At 36.7% G+C, this 23,415-nt stretch overlaps 1 protein-coding gene across 1 annotated transcript in view; it reads right to left on the reverse strand.

The window, feature by feature from the left end:
• LRPPRC (leucine rich pentatricopeptide repeat containing) overlaps nt 1-23,075 on the reverse strand; it is an 85,740-nt gene extending 62,665 nt beyond the window's left edge. The window contains exons 1-11 of the mRNA XM_053936898.1: nt 22,885-23,075; nt 12,613-12,818; nt 10,287-10,409; nt 9,497-9,618; nt 9,342-9,400; nt 8,719-8,805; nt 8,105-8,231; nt 6,929-7,073; nt 5,964-6,106; nt 5,576-5,681; nt 5,387-5,494 (exon numbers count right to left, since the gene is read on the reverse strand). Of these exons, the coding sequence (XP_053792873.1) occupies nt 5,387-5,494; nt 5,576-5,681; nt 5,964-6,106; nt 6,929-7,073; nt 8,105-8,231; nt 8,719-8,805; nt 9,342-9,400; nt 9,497-9,618; nt 10,287-10,409; nt 12,613-12,818; nt 22,885-23,075 (1,417 nt within the window). The remainder of the gene's footprint in view (nt 1-5,386; nt 5,495-5,575; nt 5,682-5,963; nt 6,107-6,928; nt 7,074-8,104; nt 8,232-8,718; nt 8,806-9,341; nt 9,401-9,496; nt 9,619-10,286; nt 10,410-12,612; nt 12,819-22,884) is intronic.
• Between the last annotated feature and the right edge of the window lie 340 nt (nt 23,076-23,415).

A 23,415-nucleotide genomic window follows, 5' to 3' on the forward strand; every position in this document is an offset into this window, starting at 1 on the left:
CTATGTATCAAAATGTCCATATTATTGTGCATAAAAAACAAATCTGAAATTTGATGTAAAGTACATAAACTCAAGATACAAACACATTCTTCAACACATAATAGCATTCTGAGTTTTGTTCCCAGTATCCAACTCTGTTTAGGGTTAGTATTCAGGACTTTTCTCTGGACTTGTTTAAAAGTAGTAACATGTTTGTAATGATACTGGTTGATTACAAAAGATCAGCTTTAAACTGGAAAGTCAGAAAAAGGAGTCTCCCAAGCCCAGTGAAGCTACTTGTAACTTTTACAGGGTTCACATCATGTCACACAACTAGACTGTGTATCACTTCTGTAAAGTCACATTTGAAGACACCAAACACCAATATTAATAGTCCAGCAACTAGAGTGTAGAGTAGATGTCATTCTTTTTAATTGCTCACACTCTTCTGATTTGCAGAAACTTCTTACAGTAACCTTAGCTACCAAACTCTGAACTCCTGTCAAAACCAATACAGGTATAATAATTTTTTGCTGGTCTAAAAATGATTTGTCAGTTGCTGCAGGACACCAGTACCAAACAGCATATGTTTTTTTCAACTTGCATTTCGTACTTATTACTTTAAAAATGTCCAAAGTCCCTGTCTTTGCCCTGGAGTGCCACCTATGGAAAAGTGACACTTCCATGAATATTTTATGCAGTGCACTATGGTGCAAATAATCAAATGTGAATTCCCTTTGAGCACTTGAAAATACATGCAGGAAAGTCACACTAGATTAAAGTCGCATCATCTGTTTGAGTTCGCCTTAAACAAAATTCTGATTTTGGACCAGAATCTGCAAAAATATGAATAAAGAATTAATTACACCAAGTCTTTTTTCATACCTTTCAAATGTTGACAGCTAGTTTCTATTTCATGTTTTCAACATCCCAGAAAATATATTATGTCCTCTCATGCTGAAACTTTTTCAAAAATAACTGTAACACTAAAAAGTAGTTTGAAGATCAAGAACTAGATCCCATAGTGAATAAGGTGTGGTGCACTCAGGAGGTTTGAACTCAAGCCTGTATGCAGAAGAGTGCAAAAAACGGGCTTATTAAGCATCCCTACTCCCTAGCAGATAGACTAGGGCACATTTCCTGAGCAGGAGAAGGCAGGTGTGAGAACACTAACAGAACAGCAAGATGCAGATACCACAATCATACTGCACCAAAGTAATTGCATAGCCAAAGTAATCACAAACTTAAAATGAAAATATATGTGGCAGCATTTTTTTTTAAGGCGGCTGATGTACAATTTTTGGGGGGACAGAAGATTAATGAAACCAACTGAGTCCTACAGTTTTGCATACATTTTCTACCTCACCAAAAGCAGAACTACTTTATAGTCAAATAAACATCTTCCACAATACTAAGCAATGAAACATTTCCATTTCAGTTAAAAAGATTTGAGCATTATGTACATGGACTTTTATAAATTCTTTGCTTCTCATACTGGAAAACATACTGACCTCTTCTCTCTCTCCCAACCAAAAAACAAACTAAAAAAGAAAGGCACAAAAGTGCAGTAATGATCATGCAGAACACTTTTCTCACAACCTTTTTTGGGGACACCCCCGCTAAATATACATGTATATTGATTTAGAAATTATTCACACGTATAGAATACATTCATATGTATTGTGGGCATTATCAAACATACATGAAAATAGAGAGCCAAAAATGATAAAATGATAAAATATTTATTTGCTAACAGTCCACTCACAACCCAATGGATTGCCTTACACAACCCACTCTGGAGACCACTGATCCAGAAGACTGGGCATGACTAAAACCCCCAGTAGAGTCTTTTGGTCATCTCCCTACTTGATTGAGAACAGGCTTTTTGAGGTTTTAGGCTGACATATGTTAAGTACACAGGAGCAGACTATACAAAATCGAATAATTGAGTAGAAAGTAGACACAAACAGAAAACAAAACAAAGTCAAACAACTCCTTTTTGTCAATACTGGAAACAGCACTTAAACACCACAACAGATTCTAACCTCAAATCAGTATACTGAACAACAAATATAAGAGATTAACTATGAGGTAGTCATAATATTTATGTGGTAGAGCAGCTTTTCAAAAACTGAAAAGTGAGGCTTGCATTTCAGTCTACCATGCATCTCCTAAAGTTCTCACAGTTAAGTCATGCCTACTCCCTAAAGCAGTCCCATGAGAACAGAAGGAATTTCTAAGGCAGCTATGTACAGCTCTACATGAGCAAGGGAAGATAAATTTGGCATTAAGCAGTTTTCCGAGGAAATAAAAAACCAAAACTTCAGTTCAAAAAGTAAGGTCACATTCAGGAAAGCATAGTATTTAACATATTTTTGCTGTGCTGGTAGTTTCAGATCCACTCAGAATGTTCTTTGCCAGAGGAGTCTGTATAAAATAGGATTTCAAGCAGTAACTTTGTGAAATCACCACCCTTATTCCCTTCTGGACCCAGACTCTTATTTTCCAAAGTAAAAACTGAAATACCATTCGCTAACCATGGGTTTTGTATGTAACAATAGTTTATACAATAGTTCAACAACACTTTTTACAAGTGTTTTTAAAAATAGCATGATCATTCAAAGGCAAAAGGAAGCTATCAAATATTCAGGAATAAGCCTAAATTGAACATTTCTGCTTAGTTACACTAGGCCCTCCAGATTTTAGTGCATAATCTGATACAAAATAACTCTCAGTGACAGTAACAGTTTCAGATCCACTGCATATTTATCTTTTAAAGCCTCCATGCACTTTTCATTCCTAAAAGCCTAATAAATACTAAGGAAGTAAGTATTTATCAACTCATGTAACAGATGCACATAAAGGCAATGCCCCACCTGAAATTATCTGCCTGTGTAAAATGACTGAAAAGAACTGTTTGCTATTTCAGAGTGGTTAACGTGTACTTAAGAATGGACTTATTTAGTTTCATACCTCCTAGCCACCACTTCACTGCTACTTTTCTTTCAAACACAATTCTGTAATACAGAAATTACAGAATTTTCTTTGCTATCCAGTTTTTGCTATAATAAACATCAGAGAAACACATAATTAAACATAAAAAATAGCATTTGTTATTTAATTGTTTGGGTCACACTATATGTACTGATTCAGACATTTGTACACTGCAGTTCTAGATAACTTGTTGATTTTATTCTGTTTATTCTAATTATTTAGTCCAGTCTACATCCTATCATATTTTTAATAGTTTTTTTCTCAAAGTCCTCTTCCATTACCAGCCTTCCCTATAGCACACACATTAGACTGGGCATTACTACTTTGTTGAGAAATTAATTACCTTATTTTTGGTATGAGATATGATACTGTGTCTATACACCTGTTCACATTACTTTTTGCTCCTAGAAAGCACTATTCTATTCATTTACTGCCCTGACTGCTGTCACCCTTAGATTCTCACTGAAGCAGGACTGTTTGCTCTATTATTTCTATGAAACAATTCCAAGTTGGATGAGGTTTTTTCCTCCCTATTTACCTTTCTTCAAGTGTACTGGCTGTATTTTTAGATGGTGGAACTTATTTATTAATTTTTTTTTATTATTAACTTGGAGAAAATTGAATGCAAGCTTACATAAGGGGACAATTTGTTTCACTATTCATGAAGAATAGTTACACTGGTTCTATACTACAGAAGCAACAGAGCAGGTATTTTCTTACCTAATATATTTAAAGACTTGAAAAATCACTGACTTGTGTAGGCATGTACAGTGCTTCCACTTGACAATATCAACTTGGATAGTGAGCATCAAGCTACAAAACTGAGTTTGCAAATTCACAGCATTATCTTACAGCCATACAGGGGTATGTGTATGCAATGCCTTTGCAGACAGAAAAACAATGGCTAAAAATATTGGAATTGAGGGATCCTTCATCAGTTCTCTTCCCAATTTGCTTACCTGACCTCCAGCAGCAACTACAGTTGCCAAAGCACAGTTGATTTCTACAGCAGGGAGTCCAAATTAAGGCAACCTCTGATCTTGACAAAGACCAGAAAAAGTATAAAAACCTAAGTTTCTCTTGACACTCAAATATTGTTTTAATTTTGGGAGTCAAGTCTGAATCTAAAAATACTTCCAACATTTTTCAGAATTGTGTCAGTGAGGTGAAATTTTTCATGGAGTAAAAGAAAGCAGCTTTTTTCAGTAGGCAGCATCCACACAGAGAAGTATGGTACTGATTTCCATTTACTTATTTTTGGCAACACTGTGTTCCAAGTAAGTCACAAAGGACCCAACTAAAACAATATTGCCAGACTTTTAAAATATCACAGAACTTTCAAAGATTTGAAAACCTGGGAGAACATAAACTTGGGCAATAATCTAGCAGGAACAGAGCCTAAGGAGTTAATAAAAACTGAATATTGTTTTCACAAAGGCTTTTTGAAAAAGACTTGAGACATTTTTATAGCCAGAAACAATTAGGGAATACTTGTTTCAGCATTTCTTCCAAACTGGAATGTGACTGTATATTTAAGATAAAATTGCGATATGGAAGAGTCTGCTAAAAGCACTTTTTTTTTGTTTGTGCATTTTGTTTGTCACCCAGTGTCACACTAACAACTCTGCATCTCATTCTAAAGCACATTATACTGTGAGATAAGATGAAAAAGACAGTTTTTTGTTTCCCCAAGGGGGAAGTACTTCTGTTAAAAGCATCTTTTTACAATACCATTCTTTCTGAATTACCAATAACGCAAACCAAAGAATTAGATACTGTACTCTAAAATTTAATATTTTTTCAATTCTTATTCATATCCTGTAGACATCCCCATGTGTAACAGGGGAAAGTATGCTAAATGCTTAAACCTACTTAAGAATCCCAAAGATTGAGCATTTTTGTCCTTCAATCAGTATGCTGTCAGGTCAGGCTCACACATTCAGCAATGTAACTTCTCCTGCAGTTTTTATTATTCTAACAAAACTCACGTTTGGTTCATCAGGCAAATAGTAGAAGCTGGCTTGAATAAAGGACTGGGTTTGCAGTCCAAGAGAGCTAAAATAACATAACCTTACTTTTAAATTCTTCACTTGGATTGCAGTTTCTTCAAGAGTAAACTGTAAATAGTAATGAGCAGCATAAAGTACTCTGGAATGCAGAAAGAATGTGTAGAGTTAAAAAGATAACTAAGCACTCTCTCAAATCTTTCTATGTCAAGTGAGACTTGAAGTTTGTAGAACTGCATCGCAATCAGCAAGAAAGGAGGTTTTAAAAAAGTCTTTCTGAAGGAAAAATTGTTTGAAATGGGGACATACAGCAAGGGCTTTGTTAAATTTCTGATGAATCTCATAGCAGTAGGATTTGTGCACTAGGTAAGCAATAATGCCACAGGAGCATTTTTCAGACAACTCACCTTTAAGATTATTCTCTTTCTGGTATGCAACTAGCAGTGGCCAGCAATAGTGAGGTCTGAGTGGCAAGCCTTCCTCCTTCATCATCTTCATCACAGCAATGGCCAAGGCTGAAAACATTTACCAAATAATTAAACACTGACCAAGTACTCTAAATGAGCACAGGTAAAATAAGTAAAAAAGCAGAGTACCTGGTCTGTTGGCCTCCAAAGCACAACGCAAGATAAATGGTAACGGTGCCGAGTGCATCTTTGCTTCTTTTAACTCGTTACAGAATTGCTTCAGCTTGTTCACAGGCTGCAAACAATTTCAAAAATTAATTTAAGGTATTTATCAATTTCTCAAACTGTTAATGTCAGATTCTTCTAATGTTTGTAAAATGGATATTACACAAGTCAAACAGGATTACTTTGTGAATTTCAATTTATTATACAAGTTGATACAAAATAATAAAATGTTTCTTTTTTTCTTGAAGAACTGTGCAACAACTCACCACTTTCAATCTTCACAGTTGCATTAAACTAAATAAATACACTGTTATTATTAAATGAAGTGAAAAAGTATTACTATTCTGCTTACCAGATCTCTATTTACACAATGTTGCAAGAAGAAGCTACCTTGGTCCATATCTTCACGGGATAAATGACTCAAAGACTTCAAGATGCTGAAGCTGATATCTTCAAAGCCATGAGTTATCAGGGTCAAACACAGGTTCATTACATCTAGCAATTGAAAAACGGAGAACAGCAATATTAATATATTAACAAAGTGCACACAACTTTTTCACCTTAAGCTACTAAAATTAGTGAAGGCTAGAAAAGTAAATGTTTTACAAGTACCATTAACATACTTTTAAACAAGACTCACAACCCAAATCTGAGACTACCTTTTCCAGAATTATTTATATTTATCGATGAAATTCACTTTTCTCATAAGAAGACTAGGCCAAAAATTACAGAAGTATCACCACTGCAGCCTGACAGAAGGGTAAGGAAAAAAGAAACTCATTTCTAGACATGTTAAAAAAAAGAAAAACATGAAGTATAATTAACAGTTATCAATCAGATTAAACATGCTGGGATCCAGATGCAACTTTAAAGGTAGGTAATAAAAAACTGTACTCAGTATTTAGTATCCCTTTTTTATGGCAGTCTTGAAGAGCTATCATAAACAGGAATCTTAACAGTAGTGTTAGAAGAAAGGACTCCACACTTGCTGCTGTCTTATAAAAGCTTAATGCATTTTAGAAATCTTTTTTTAAATGACAGATTAATTTCGGTATGCAAATTATTAAAGCTGTTTCATAATTAGATTTTATAAAATGCAATCTAAACCATACAAACACAAAAATTAATCCACAAACTAATGGCAAAAATATTCCTTTCCCTCAGTATTCAAGACAAAACTACCAAATTGCCTGTTTTTGGAAAAAGAAGGAAAAAAACCAACAAGAACAAAAACAAACAAACAAAAAACCAAAACGAAACGAGAAAAAGATGAAAAAGTGCTCTCTCTCCACCCTGCTGTGGGAACCAAGGACATACCTGGAATTAATTCCCTTTCAAATCTTATGCGTCCTTTAATATCCTCGATGTGCTGTGGATATCCAGCCTTGGCAAGGCTAAAAATCACCTGCATCAAAATCCTGTCCATAACGTACCCTTCTGTATTCTTAACCTGCTCTAGAGTCTGTAAAACCAAAATAAATTTAACTTGAATCAACTCCAAAGTGACTCAAACCACAATACTTTTTAAATTGAAACAAAACAAACATAAAACCCTGGGTTTTAATCTTTTTTAAAATCCACAGATTTAGATAATCAAACGTGGTAGAGAGAAAAAATATTCAAGAAGTATTATTTATATACATATGCACATTTAGACGGTGAAAAGAAAAAGGGACACCTAAAAGTGATATAACATATAGTTTCTTTTTAATATCTAATAACATATGAAAACACCAGAGGTATTCTTATTGTGAGGTGACTTTCAAAAGAAATTACTTTGTAAAGGGAAGAAGGACTAATCATATATTTTGTCACTGTTTGGAAGAATGTTGGTTGATGAGTATTTGTTTAAGTCATAGAAGAAAATTATGTTTCCAATAGCCTCTTCCTTGATTTGGTCCTCTACATCTGATTAAACTGCTGATACAACTTAAGAAAATTGGTTTGATCTTTTCTCATTGTTTCATGAGTATTTCATTGATTTAAAAAAAAAGTAAGAGAGAATACTTGAAAAAAATCAGCTACACAAAGGGCTGTAAGGAAGCTACACCTTACAAAAACCTAAGTTGCTTGCATGAATTCTCAAAATAAAAAATCATTTTTACTGGAAAGATCCTGTCATTTCAATGGACAAAGGATGGCTCAATGGGAACAGAATAGCCAAGGTTTACTTTTTATTTTCATAAGTAAATACATAGATATCCCACATGTGCTGCCTTTAAAAAAACCCTAAATTAATAAATCACTCACTGACAAATCTATCTTCCCAGAGTGAAATGCCACTATCAAAAGACAAGTATTTTTCTGAAATTGTGACATTGCTTTCAGTTAACCAACTATTTAATTGCAATAAAAAAATTTGTTAATTGCTTCCAAGTAGGAAGAAACCAATTATAAAATTCTTTATTATTCCTCCTGACCAGACAGAAACCATTCCAAAGTTATTTGAACAAAAGATCAAACAAGTTGTATTTAAATTCAAATTTGCAATACCTTTTTGATGCTATCAGCATCACCCTTTTCAGCATACACGTTCAGCAGTGATAAATAGGTGTCTGGACCTGGTTCAACACCAGCCGTCCTCATCACTGAAAGGATGTTTTCTGCACTTTTCATATCTCTGAAAGAATTCAAAGCAAGACCTTCAGCAGATTTAATCATAATGATGTTTATTGCGACTTCTACATTTCCTCACTAAATTAATTAGAATTGGAAACAAAGACTGCAACAAGCTTAGAGAAACTTATTTTAACTAGGCAAATCCTGAAAGGTGAAAGTGCAAATCTTTTTAATAATTGTATTACTTAAAATACACTTTCAACTTTAACAGATGATGAAGTTCAGAAATAAATGCAGCAAATTTCTTCTCAAACACTACAAAAGTACAGTAATTTATCTTGAAATACAAGATTTTCAGACACAAGAAAAAATCTACTTCCTTTGTTATATAGCTTTTTTTGCTTCATAAATGTAGAGACAGTCTTCTACACATTATTATTCAAAACCATCATGCTATTCTGCAGTATGTAATTTTTTCTGTACAGTATCACTTTATATTTTAGTAAAGCTAACAGTAAACAAAAGGAATAAAAGGTACTAAACATTACCCTGATCTTGCATGTCCTTTCACAAGACTACTGAATACTGCCTCAGTGACGGGGAGATCTTTGCTCTTCATAAATCCAAGAATCTTACTGAAAAAAAAAAAATTTGTATTTGCCACTTTGGAACATGCATACACTAAGGTGGGGCTGGCGTTTATTTTATCTTCCTTTTACTTATTTCTCATGCCCTCCAATCACACTGTTACAGCTTAACCTTGCTAAAATTGTTAGAGATATCCAGCAAGCCCTGTGTAACAACAACCAGAATTATTACTATTTGCTCCTTAGCCCACTTTATTCTCAAATGCCTTTCCCAGTAGCCATTTTCTTGCAAAGGCAGTAAGCCTTCATAACCTCACACTTTTTCAAAAGCAAAAGTTATTTCTGAGCCATGTAAATACAACTTGATTTGAACAAACTGGTCTATCATTTTTATTTTGTTTGTGTAGGTTTTGGCAGTCTCTAGGAAATTGCCCTTCATTGCCTGGTTAAAATATACTTACATAAAACCCTTCTTTGCTTTGCTCAATTTCTATGAATTACGCAGAAATCAGTTTTAACATCAGTAGCAGGGAATACGAGAAACAGATTCTGTGAAAATCCCTTTAAACATAAATGCAAAATACCTTGCTCCTTCAATGTCACCCTCATTGCAATAAGCAGTAATCAACCTTTGGTATGTAACCTACAGAAAACAAAATGGGGAAGTTAATTATTTCCATTCAATAAATGGAGACTACTATTAAGAACGAAAACAAAGATCCTTTAAAAAGGTACCTACTCGATTGGGCTGCACATTAGCTTCCTCCATCCTGGCCAAGAATTCTGTCGGAGAAAACTTGTGCTCATTCTGAAGATAGACTTTAAGCAAAGCATTGTAATGGCTTGTATCATACACAGCACCTAAGGAAATATTTCAACCACAGTCAGTGTAGATTCTCTAAATTCAACATAGCTTCATAGCTTTCTCAGGTAATTAATTTTATGTCAATTTTATTCTGTATGAACTGAGGAGACAGCTTCCTTTTATTCACCTTTGAAGTATCAGACGTTTATTTAACAGCTCACTTGTTTATAAAAGGCTAACAGCAATGTTCATGTGCATGCTATTCTACAGTTTCTACAGCTATATTTATTTTACAGATTCAGCAATGTTACTATCAAAAAGCATTCACCTGTGCATTATCTATACATAAATTACTCACAATAAAAATATCATCTCATCAAATAGCTGGTAGCACTAGGAATACTCAGCCCACCAGATATAAAAGCAACATCTAACAGAAAAGTAAACTCAATAATGAAAATTAAGCAAAAGTCCAATTTAAGCATCTTAAAAAAATCTTTAGATTTTAGAATTTTAGATTAACACCCCTAGATGTCACTATAACCCCCAGAATTAGAAACAGGTCTCTCACCTGAATAATAAAATCCACTGTTCATTCAGTAGTAAGTACAACCTGTTATAGCCTAACATTTAAACATCTTTAAAATACATTGTCTTTCATTACAAAGACAGTAACTAAAGCACAGAGCTGTTCTTGCAAGAAGGACTAACAGACACAACCTACCAAGTTCTTTCATCTTGTCCCATATCATATGGGCCAGTTCTGTTCTTTCAGGTGACAATACCTCTGGTAAGACAGCACCACAACTTTGTAACAAAAGCAAGGTGTGGTTACTCCCTGGACACCCTGCAGATGGAATAAAACCACAAATTTCTTCATAAATAATTGTGCATTCAATATTAGAAAGAAGATTTGAGCTTGATCTACTGAAATATTTAAACATTTTCTATAAAATATAATTTTCTCCAAGACTGAAGATTGTAAATTAACAGGATACCAAAATGATTAAATAATGGCATTACTGTGCACTACCCTAAAAAGATTCATGCCAAAACATACCATTTAGTATAATAATGAGCTCAGCTGAGCAGAAATTGTTAGAAGACAACACAAACTTCCTAAACTTAGGTTATCTAATATTTTCAACTTCCCAACTCAAGATCCTGAGATAATTTCATCATAACAGGGACATAACTTTCTTGTAAGTTTCTAAAATGTCAAAATACTTCATACCAATTCAATATAATTCCACAACTGGTAGTCAGAGACATTTCCACATGTAAACTTCCAGTTCCAGATGTGCCTATGCTTAATACATAACAAATGAGAAAATTTGTATCTAGAGAAGAGCGAAGGAAGCTGTAAGATTATCTGCCTTTTCTGACTTCTGTACCAGTCACAGAATCTCAAAAAAGTTAACCATAAACTCATCTCATTTTTGAACTTCACTACTATTCCTGAGGCAAAGGCAGAACTGCAGAATCTATCACAGGTGACCCAATCAGCTGAAGGCAATTATTTTTTCCATCCCATCTTTAGATGCAAACCCAGCAATTTCAGATAAAAATGAGAGCTTCTTTAGAAAGCAGCATGCTATGAAGTATGATCATCAATTCATAATTGACCAGCTTTTAAATCCCTGCACACAATTACTTCATGCAATGAAAATGCCAACACATCTTCAGTTTCATAGTACCTTGAAAGGGAAAAGAAAACCAAAAACTTTTGGCAGTGTGAGCATGGGGAAATGCACAACAAGATCTACGGCAAACACCTTTTTCAGGTATTTTTTGTGTTGTAATTAGAAATGGAAAAATAACACAAACAGGCAGAAATCAACACTAACTTTCCACACTTTTGCTAAACTAGTTTCATTATTAATAAACAAGGACTACATTTTTCATATGGTAATATCTGCAATTTATTTTAATAGCTAAATAACTTGTGAGGGTCTATGCTTTTATTTTTATATACAATTTATATACAATTCCAAAGCCTTATAAGCATTTAAGAATTTTTTTTGTTAGTATGACTTAGAAACTGTGGAACTAGTCAAGGTTCATGAAGAACTACCTGCAGAGAGGTTTAGAGACACAAAATTCTTGCCAACCCACATTTGCAAATTACAGGTTTACATGGAAAAAACAACAAAGCAGTCAGAATCAGAAAGGATGCCCCAAGCAAAGAAGAAAAAACTACATTCAATAGAAGAGGATGAATTGAAGGTTCAGTCTTTAAACAAAATGCTGAACTTTTAAAAGCACAACGCCAGCTAGACAAGCCTTTACAGTCCAGAGCAATACACAGAAAAGTTCAAAACTTAAGCAAAACAATGCATGCTGCCATTGATAAATATTGGCAGTAGTACTTAGCAAGTATATTCTTTAAATACCTCCACTGACTCATCCTAACTGGTACCAAACCTCATTAATTGTGGCAGCTGGTTTGCAAAATACTCACGTAGTCCATATATTTTAGCCAAAGAGGTATTGAATCTATCAGAACAGACAATGCATCAGCCATTTGGTTTTCTTTTATTCAAAAAAAAATAAAGATTTCTCATCATGAATAAACACAGCTACCTGGGAACATGGAAACTTGTGGATCCACATTTTCCTGTTGTAGATCCACATTTTAAAACAAATGACATCTTAAGGACAGCATGGTTCATTACAGACACTGCAAAAATATACACTGCAAAGGAAACATGTATGATCCCAGCTCAGAGAGCAAAATACAGTTACATGAGAAAAGTGCATTACCAGATTAAAAAATCGACAATAAGCAAGGCAACAAAACAAACCTTGAAAGTACACTTTTGTAAGACTTATAAATTCTTAAAGACAAAAAAAAAATCTTGAAAAAGCTAACATGAGCATTCAAAGCAAAATAATATTTCTAAAGCGTTTAAAGCCTGTCCATCAATATATACAGCAGATCAAACAATACTCAAAGACAAAATTCAGAGATCAGAACACTCAATTAATTTCCTTGGTTAAACAGCAGTCTGAAATTTAATTTAATTCTGCTTTAATTGGAAGCAACTTACCTGCTTTGCTTATTTCCTGGAAGATTTTTAGTAGAAGAGCTTTAGGGATGCGGCCAGTTTTTCTGACAGAGTTATCCACTTTATTTAAGGCCCAGTCAAACTGCCAGGTCTGCCTGGTTCGAACTTCTGAAACAGGTTCTTCTTTAACACTTCCTTCCTCTTGAGGTGCAAGTGTAAGGAACCTTATTTGGCTCACAATGTTTCTGCTTGAACAGAAACAAACAAAAAAATAAAATTACATTTCTGTGAGTCATTTTGGATCTAGACTAGTCACATGATGTCACAACGATAATGCACTGCTTGCTGATGAACAGTCTCAAAAACATTCCATTTTAAAATAAACAAACCAATATAAGTGATTTGTTTCAGTGTCTTTCTACTTAAGAAGTCAAGTCATACATTTTCTCACAGTGCCACATTTCTCTGAAATTTTCAGTTAGTTTCACCTCACAAATTCAATGGTTCAAATAACATTCCCACAAAAATAAAACTTTTAAGTCATCCAAGAGCTATAAGTCTATTGTCCCATTACAGCTACTCACTAAAGCTCTCACAAGGTTTTGAAAAATCTCAAGAACAGTCAGAGACAGATCTTCCAGAACACAGTAAATCAAGGCAGCAAATCATACCTTCCTCAATTAAAATGCACAAGAACTAATGCAGAGGTCAGCATGTTAGACAGCAATACCTTGAACACCAACAGGATCGTTCCACATTTTACAGAATTGACAATAACCAGCATGAAGCACCCACCCATTCTGCCATGTAAACCAGACATTAACAGCAGATTTGTTTAAACATTTACTTTCTCAAAATAAAATATGGGAACAAGAACCATAATGAGAAAGTGTTCTTATTTTCAGCAAAGCAATAAAATGTTTGCCTTTTATTGTTTTAAAAGAGCAAGTTAATATACATAAGAATAAAAAAAATGGAATACGTGCCACACCAAGGTTATGAACAGCCTGTGCAGGTGAAATTATCATTACATACAAGTATTTCAGGAAGTCTGTTCTCAACTGCATAAAATAAACCAGATTACTCTCCTCCAGAATCCTATACAAAAAAAAATATAGTAATAATTCCTGGCTGGCAAAAAAAAAAGATTCTGCGACTTCTGAAATTGCCCTCCCTCATCTCTGGCTCTTCAAACAACTCTTCAGCTAAATTTTTGTAAGCTTTCTAGACTAGTTTAAAAAAAAAACCCAAAATCCCAAGTTTTTATTCCCTGCTGTTACAGGTGCTCCATTACTATAGAGTAATGGCTCCAAATTTTATGAAATGGCAGCCTAAAAGCCAGGAGTGATGACATTCCCTACAAAACAATTTCCTGCCCCTGAAGCTTTTGCCCAGGTCTGTCTGCTGGCTGGTTTCTCACTCAACAGTCATAGCTTAAGGCCCAAGGAGATAAGTCCAGTGGAGGAGAAAAGCTTGCTAGTGGCAATTCCATGTTTCAGAAGCACTGGCAGCAAGTTGCTAAATGGCAGAGAAATCATCACTGGGGTACAAAATACAGACTGGTGGTTTACCATCTGGTTGCCTCTTGTGAGCAGAAAGTAGCCCAAAAGACCAACTTTTTCCTTGCTGTTTGAAATCTTGATTTGGTAACTCAGCAGGCCATAAATTCTAGAAGTAGCCTGAAGCACAATCTCTTTCCTAATAGAGCCATGATAGCAGTTTCATAGATTATATTTGATTTTTTAAAAATCCTTCAATAATGAAGAACAACACTACTATTTGGCATTATGTTTTTCAAGAACACAATTTTTGCATTGCCCTATCTTCTAAAGTTTCCTCATGAAGAATATTCCAGAGCCCAGCTAACTATCTGCATTGTATTTCACTAGGGAAAGGATAAGAAAGAAAGAATTGAAGAAGGGAAGAAAGACTGACAAAGAACAACAGATCCCCTCCTTCAGTCTCAATTCCATTTCCTGATAGATGCAAGTTCCCACTAATTCCTTTGGGCTAGCTCTCACTTTATTCAGATCCCTCTGTGAGTTTATTCACTTACTAACTGAGCACAATACCAATTTATCCACTTCTACAAAAAAGTAAAATTACTGTTCCATCAGGTTAGAGTGGAAACAGCTCACAATGTCCACAACCCACCAGAATGAACCAGGAATAAAAAGAAATTGAGAAAGAAAAAGTACCTAAAATCAGAGAAATAAAATAGAAATAAAACAAAACAAACTAACAAAATTAGGAATTAGAAATAAAAACAAACAAAAAAGGAAAAAAGCTCTGAAACACCACTTTTCATGGTAAGCACCTTGTCAGATTAACATCAAACTTTTTTGTTGCTACTAGTAATGCCATGTCTCACTAAAAGTATTCTCAAGGGTGTCATTTTCCCCAGTTCTTTCCCTCCTTTTCCTCTTCTCCTTCTATTGCCTCCTATAACCAGACACAGAACACTTATGAAAAAGAGAAGTCATTAGACTAATTAGCATACAATCCAGTAGCACAAGGTAAGAACAACAGTAAGATAGTAAATTTTAACTCCTCCAGGATTTAACAAACAAGTGAGATACCTAGAACTTAAATTTACAACACATAAATAGCAATATTCAACTTTGAGCCAGTGGATAGCTAGAAGAATGAAACTGTAATGATTGCAAGTTCTTTATCTTTTTCTTAAAGATATAAGTTAAAACAGAAAATGGTATCATTCACTCTTATATACCCATTAAAAGAGCTACTTGAAAGCTTTTCAGAATACTTCCAGAAAGGTTAGAAAAATGCTCTGGAAGCTGTAGCAACACAGGGCTTTATTTGCAACACAGAAATTTATACTTTAATTTCCATTAACAATCAAAGCACAAGTGGACACAACTCTTGTGCTTCAGATTAGAATTTAAATGCTTTTTCCTATAAAAACCTGCTAATGTTTTATAGTATTTTTCAAATTACTGAACAGTATTTTATTACATACAGCACACTTCTAACCATAAACAAATTGGTATCTACAGTTCTTAAGTCCTGCACTGTTTTAAGAAAGACATCTTTGTAAGAGTCTCCACCTGTCAGAAGTCACAAATATTTTAAAGCACTTGCACGGCACCATCAGATTAAGTGTAAAGATAAAAACATTATGTGCATGCTCAACATAAGCTGGTTAACAGCAAAAGAAGACTCTAAAGTTTCATTTGCTACTAAACTCTCCTGCTTAGCATTTAGCAGGACACTATAACTTAAAAGGTAAGTTTCAATTGCTACAGTTGCACACTGCAAAACACTACACACATATATGTATTATTTTTATACAGTAACTTCGCCTTCTGAAAGGTGAGCAGAATTGAGCATTTCTATTTACACCCTCCCCCCAATATTACCAAATAAGGTACTGCTGCTTCTGTTAATTTATACTGATTAGAGACATTTTAAGGAATGGCAATATGGGAGTCCGAGTTTCATTTTGAGACAGACAGGTGAAAACAGTTTGAGATGATAAAACAACCTGAGGAACTCAAACTTTCACTGGAATCCACCTAACTATCATCATCAATCTGAAATAAGTTTCAGATAAGGTACACTCAGCTGTACCTCACCATATGTAGGCCTTCAGCATTTGAATGAATTACACTTTTAGCACTAAGGTACTGCGTAATGTTAAGCCAATCCTATAGTAAAAATTTGTTAAAAATAACTGTGGCTTCAAAAGCTGGATGAAGCTGCAGCATCTACTGGTTTGAATCTGGTATGTAGCACTACAAATCAACAAAGAACTCAAAATTAAATTTAAATAAACAAAAAGACCAAAAAAGAGCTCACTATTTTATAAGATGAAAGATTGAGCAGACCAGAAAGTGAGCTTCCAAAGAAAGATACAGACTTAACGAATTAAGGGACACAGCCTAAGGTTTGATCTCAGGCAACCAGTCAAACAGCAGGAGAACAGAGTAGGCAACCTCCCTACGAAACACAAAAAGAAGTTAACAATTAAGAAGCTAACTACACACAATTAAATCAAATAGAAAAAAAAACAAGGATAAAAATCAAGAAGGCCACATTAACCATTTCTGTAAGGAAGTGGCCTAAAAAGGCAGCCAGAAAGGTTGCTAAATTTAATAAAGATGATTTTCGAAATTACCTCTTCACAAGGAAAAAATGACAGCTCATACACTGTTTGGCTTTCAAGAAATGTTAATTGCAACCATCTGTAAATTTTAACTATCATTACTAATTTTAACAAGGAAATGGGGGTGTAGGTGAGAATACGGAAGAATGACTCAAATAATTCCTGAAAACATTAACATATACTGAAGGCAAATTACTGGATCTTACTCAAAACTCCAGTCCTTTGGATTTACTCTGAAAAATCCATGGAAGTTGTGGGAAAAACAGAAGCCTAACAAAAAAAATACAGATTGATATACAGGCTTTTGGCACCACTTTACCTGACAATCTGCTCATAAGCAAAACAAGGAGACAGAATGTACTTCTAGCTGCAAAATATTGGTCCAGTTGTTGTGTAAACAAAAATTTTAAATACATATACAAAATTAAAATGTGGTTCTATGCAGAACTGGGAATATTGCCGGGGAGTCCAAGTGAAGCTATCTCCTGACCCAACTAGCAAATGACTGGCACAATCCATGTGCAATAATAGCTTCAATACAGAACAGAAGAAGTTGTATGTTTTGGACAAAACACAAATGCAGGAATTTACTATAAGGTACAACTGGCTAAGCAGCGCAGCACAGAGGGTACTGAAAATGAGGCATTGCTAAGCATGAAATGTCCCACAGCAAAAAGAATTCAAATTCTCAGCTCCTAAACACAGGAACATAGCTAAAATACAGATAATGATCTCTTCAACATGGTATGATTATTCAGGAAAAAATACCAAGTATGAAAGACCCAAAGGACTCATCTATCCCATCCCACTCTCCAAACACAGAAGCAACTGAACCTAATCCATCAGGAATCACGCAACCAATATCAATGGTTGTAATATTAAGTGTAACTAAATACTTGAATAGGATACTTCAGTCAAGCTTGCTCATTTGGAAGCTTCTAAAGTAAGATTAGGAGTGGGGAAAAACTATTATGCATGACCTTGATATTTCTGATCCTACCTCAGTACTAGATGTTTGATTACACAGTTTTATGATGTAATCATATTTTCCCGATTATTTTAATTCACTTTTTTCAGACTTAAATGCTATGCTGCACAACAAAACACATACTTCCCTAAGAGCTGCAATGAGTACCAAGTATTTACTTTCATCTATTACCTCCAAAAGGCATTTTAAGATTTTCTCTATGTGAAACACTTTATTTGCAAGCACATAAAGCTTGCAAAGTAAATAAAGCTGCACAGTCAATTTCAGATCTGTTTGAATGAGCAATCTGGTTCTTCCCCAAAACGTGTAATTTCTCTCTACTACACTTCAGAACTGGGAGAAGCTTGAAAGGATATATTGAGCCCTATGAAGCAATCTCTCTCCAACTCCCACAGTCACAAGATTAGAAGCAGTCTTCAGATATTGGAGCCTTTACACCATTTTCAGCTTCATCTCTACAACTGCAACCCTTCCCTACACAGGAAAGGTTAACTGTGCATTTGAAATCCCAAAACAGTGATAACTCCACCTCCTGTTTAGGTTACAATATTGGGAAAGCAGCTTAAGATAAACTCACAGAAAGACTGATGCAGAGATGAAGTGTGCATGGAGAAATTTATATCAAGTCAACCAGTAAAATTCTTCTGTTTATAAGGGTTTAAGTAGGAATCCCAGTGCTGTACCCACATACTTATGTCTTCCACATTGTTAGAGCAGACTTAAGGCAGTGCCTTTAATTTCCTATAGGAACATATCTTACATACAAGCCTAAGTAAAAAAAAGTAGGTGATGTTCATGTTTCCCCTCACAGCAGCAGAAAGGTTACTTTCTGTAAAACTTGATCAATTTCAAACATTAAAAAAATATATATTTATATATTCAGCTATATATTTCTCCATACATTATTTATATATTTGTATAAATATATGAAGATAACCACATGTTTAATTAAAATATTAGACATTCGCCTCCCTTTATCAGAGCCACAATAAGGTAGTTGCTCTACTTTTCCTACAGAAAGTATTGAATATTTTGTTATTTCTAAACTAAATAGGCAAAAACTGTATGAAATAGTTCTCAAAATCAAGCCATGTTCAAAGCAGAATAATGGCAAACTTAAGTGAGTTAGAATTCATTAGTGTACATAAAAGCACTCCAGATCTAACACTGAATTCAGTAAACATAACACTAAATTTACCACCTGAGATCCCAGCATGATTCACACAACTGTTAAAACAGCACTTGTACTGTTAGCCATGATCAGCTATACAAAAAGGCCACAATGTTCAGGCCACCATATAGCTGTTTCAATGAGATATAGGATCTTACCAGAGAGAAAAATTCATGTCTTTCCATGTAGATTGACGAACTTTGTGTTTCTTGGAGAATATCTAAAAAATTCCCTAAGTGATTCACAAGAAGTAAAAGAGAAAATCTTTGCTTTGTACTACACTTAAGATCTTAGGAAAAAACTCATCACTGAAAAGGGTGTCAAGCACTGGAACAGGCTGGCCAAGGAATTGTCAGTCACCTTCCCTGGCAGTGTTCAAAAGACAGGTACGTGAGGTACTTGGGGACACAGCTTAGCATTGCAGTTGGCAGTGTCAGTCAAGTGTTGGACTCAATCTTAGAGATGTTTTCCAAACTTAACATCTCTAAGATTCTGTGCTTTCTTGGGAAGTATCTAGGCATTTTATATCCATCACTAAAACACTTAACTACAACAGCACAGCTTGTGCAACTGTATTAAACAAAGTATTATGAAAAGCAAGTCTACTCTATGCCTCCTCTGCATTTGAAGACCCTTCCTTCTATCATTTTGTTAATGTAAATAAGCATTCAGTCCTGTGCTTTCATTAAGCATTCAGTTCTACATTTCTGCCTATTGGTAATGGATTGCTGAGTATGATAGTGAATAGTCAAAAAGAACTTGTTTCCAGCTAATCTAAAAAAAAAAAATAGAAAATTAAAATGCATCATTCACTAAGCCATGAATCATTTGGGTCTTTAATTTGTGACTTAATCAAATCCATCCCCCCCAGTCTGAAACCTTTTTTAAAAGGATATTCACTTTCCCATCTTACCAACGTACTTGAAACACAGCACAATGGATCAAAAAGCAAGAGTTCTTACAAGCACCTTCTGTGCTGGTTTTGCCTGGGTTAGAGTGAATTTTCTTCAAAGTAGCATGTATGGGGCTGTCTTTTGGATTTATGCTGAGTTCAGTTTTAAAAACAGAGACAAGCTCACGAAGGAGCAGGGTCTAGGCAGGACGTTTGGGCCTGTAGAGAGAAGAACCCAAACTCGAGCAGGTTTGCTAGCTTGATTTCACTTTATTATTGTATTGATTCTCCTTGATTTTCATCTTCAGCTATACTTCCATGATCTGTATGCTTTAGGAGCCTAACTGTTCTCCTTCCCTGATGTAGTCAGACAAGGTGGCCAGCAACAGGAGGGTGTCATAAGAATGGAGCCAAGACCCTATTTCTGAGCACTAACTTTCCCACAGCAGAAAGCTGCAACATCAAACCATAACATCATCACCTACAGTACACAGAATAAAGTCCCCCCAAAATATCCTGATGTTAACTCAAAAATCTACTCCAAACACTCGTCAGTGGAGAGGTTTGCTACACTATTCTTGACAGTCAGATACTAACAGGAAATTCAAGCATTTTTTTGCCTAGTGAAGCTTCTGTAAGTTCCAGTAAACCACCTGGACCATGTAAATCAGCGCACTGCTGAAATCTCCTCCTGTAGATCTGAAGTTTGTTGTACTGGTCTGCTGAAGTTTACCTTCAATGAAATTGCATGGCAGGAGAGTGACGATGTAGCCCAAGTTATTTCACATTTCATAGCAGAGGTGGTCAAGTGAAAGAGTAAATTTGTCTTAAATCTGACTTGCTATGAAATGCTTCTCAACCATTAGGACATGCATCTCCTATCCTAACTCATTTTTCAAAGAAGCTTAGATTAAAAATCAAAGCAATAATGATGCTTTGATAAAACCTTGGCTTGAATGTGATGCTCGCTCTTTCACATTTCTAAAGAAGTTCACAGATTTGCAACTTTTCTGTAACCGTTATTGTAATGGTAGTCACAGACTTGCCTCTGAACTGACTTTATGTTCAATGCTAAAGTGACTATACCAAGCACATGGAAACATAGTTATTTACACAATTTTCTTGCAAAATGCTAGATTATTAGATTATTCCTGTTTATTTATTTAATCTTAAAACTGAGTGTCTTTCCCTACTATTCCAAATAGACTGCAATTCATTCTCAAAATAATCTTGAGACCTGAACAGCAAGTACAGTAAGCCCAAATGTTGTCCATATGCCAGTCTAGTTCTTCAAAGGACGTCCAGTTCCAGAATTTAAGGCTTGAGCAAAAAAAAAAAAAAATTAATTTAGATCATATGCTTAATACATGAAATTTCAGTTTGTAAGTATTACCTTTACTTAACACTTTGACTCTAGATCATCACTTGTGCACTAGGATGCCTAAACACACAGTAGTGTGACAGGGAGATTTTAAGTGAAAACTTGTCTTAGAAATGAAATTACTGGACAATGTACAAAAAGTTTCAAAAGAGTTTTCAGCATGATCACTGAACTATGCTACTGAAATTAAGCATAATTTGGTGTGAGAAAAAAAGTACTGGGAGAGAAACAACCAATAAACCAAACCCCAGCTGTAAGAAACAAAATATCATCACATAAAGCACTTCTAAAGTTCTTTCTAGAAATGGAGTTCTAGGTTATAAAAACAGTTAGCCCTTCACCAAGTCACATATAAATTTCAATGAATATTATTTCTCGCAACAAATTAACTTAGGGAATTAAGCTTCCAGTTGAGTAAAACAAAAATTAGTTGCTAGAAAGAAGAAATGTTTACTGATAATTGGTAGATAACCAAATGTGTGGTTCTGTTGCCAACCATAAACCAGATAGTCCTGGTTCCTGGTCCTTCCCAAACTGGTCTACTCCATCCTTCACACCAACTTTAGCATTTGTTGGCATCTGATACACTTCAATGATTAAAGACCACAGAAAACTATTTTCTTAAAGTAAGATTATTGCCAGGCTAGCAATAAAACAGCCCCAAAGTAAAACTAATAAGCACTAAAAGTAGGGATATTAACAACAATGTCCTTATTACGAGAGTGAGACTTCCCTCTAGGAGGTCTCAATTTCTGATTCTTGTCTTTTCCCATCCATTCTTGTGAAGGACCTCTGGAATTCACCAAATCCTCTGCTAAACATATTTATCTATTTAGAGTGGCAGAAAACTGTTATGGTTTTCTACCAGGATTTAAGCTACAGTGACTTGAAGGAAGCAATAAGTATAGACAGATACAGTATGACTCAAGAGACAGAACAACTTGGGTAGCACTAAGCCCTTATATCAGCTCATAAATCTATATGTGTCTGAAATTGTACTAAGGAAGGTTTGTGTCTCTAAACTTCCTGCAGAGCACTAACCACATGTAAGTGTTGTCAAAACTGCAGCCGGGATGCACACAGGTGGGTAGGATAGGCTGAGTTTTCCACCCTACCTGCGTGACAGAAGGGAGACAAAAGCATGGCAAAGAAATTTAGCCGTGCCGCCTCACAGGAGACACAGCAGAGTCTGAGGGCACGAAGAGGAAGCCCAGATTCCAACTGTGCAGGTACTCAGAGTCAGTCACAGAATCATTTAAGTTGCAAAAGACCTCCAAGATCATTGACTCCGACCTGACCGATCACCACCTTGTCAGCTATAATCAGAACACCAAGTGCCACGTCCAGTCGTTTCTTGAACGCCTCCAGGGACAGTAACTCCACTCCATCGCTATTTATCTCCTCTAGTCTTCCCCTCTTCCTCGACGCCCCTCCACACGGCGTGTCCCCCGGAGGTCAGGGTTCTGCTCTGCTCTGAGCCCAGCCTGGCAGAAGGCGCGGGCAGCCAGGCCGCCCAGCCTGAGAGCAGCGGGGCTCCCGCGCGGCCTTTGCCCTGCCCTCACCCCGAGGCCGCGCACACGCGGTGAGGCCGGCGGGCCGGCCTGGGGCGAGCGCTGCCTCGGAGCCCCCGGGGCAGCCGCGGCAGGCGGCGCCGCAGGGCCCGGCGGCATGGCCGGCAGTGCCCTTGGGCGTGCGGAGCGCAGCCTCAGCCGGCCCCGCCAACCCTACCAGGCAGCGCGGCGGCGCGAAGTCTCACCTGGCGGGGCCGGGCGGTGGGGCGACGGCAGCGGGCGGGCGGAGGAGCGGCGGGAGCAGCGGCGGGAGGCGCGGGCGCAGCGCCCGGAGGCGCCCGGCGGAGCTCAGCAGCGCGGCCATGACCGCCCGCAGCACGTGAGCCTCGCGCCGGCGCTGCGCCGCCGCCGGCCCCACGTGACGGGGGCGAACCATTCCGGTCAGGGGGGAGGCGCTGAGCCAGGCCTCGGAAAGGGCCCGCTCAGGTGCCAGCGCTGCTAATTTCCACCCCGTACCGCCGATGGGCCGTTCCACGCAGGCCCGGGTTGGGCCGCCCGGCAGCCAACCGGGAGCGGCCCCGGCGGAAGGCGGGCGCGCGGGAGGAAGCGGCGGGAAGCGCTGGGATTCCCGGCGGGCGGTCCCGGGAGTTCTTCCGTGCCGGGCCGCGGGACCTGCTGGCCCTGCCCGCCTCGCTCTCCCCGTCTGCCCACCCAAGTACTGCTGCCCTGCAGCCCGGCGGTGGCAGTCGCTTCTTCGCTGCCCCTGAGGGGTTCCA

The sequence above is a fragment of the Vidua chalybeata genome, chromosome 3 (genome assembly GCF_026979565.1).
Source record: "Vidua chalybeata isolate OUT-0048 chromosome 3, bVidCha1 merged haplotype, whole genome shotgun sequence".
In the NCBI taxonomy this organism is placed as follows: Eukaryota; Metazoa; Chordata; class Aves; order Passeriformes; family Viduidae; genus Vidua; species Vidua chalybeata.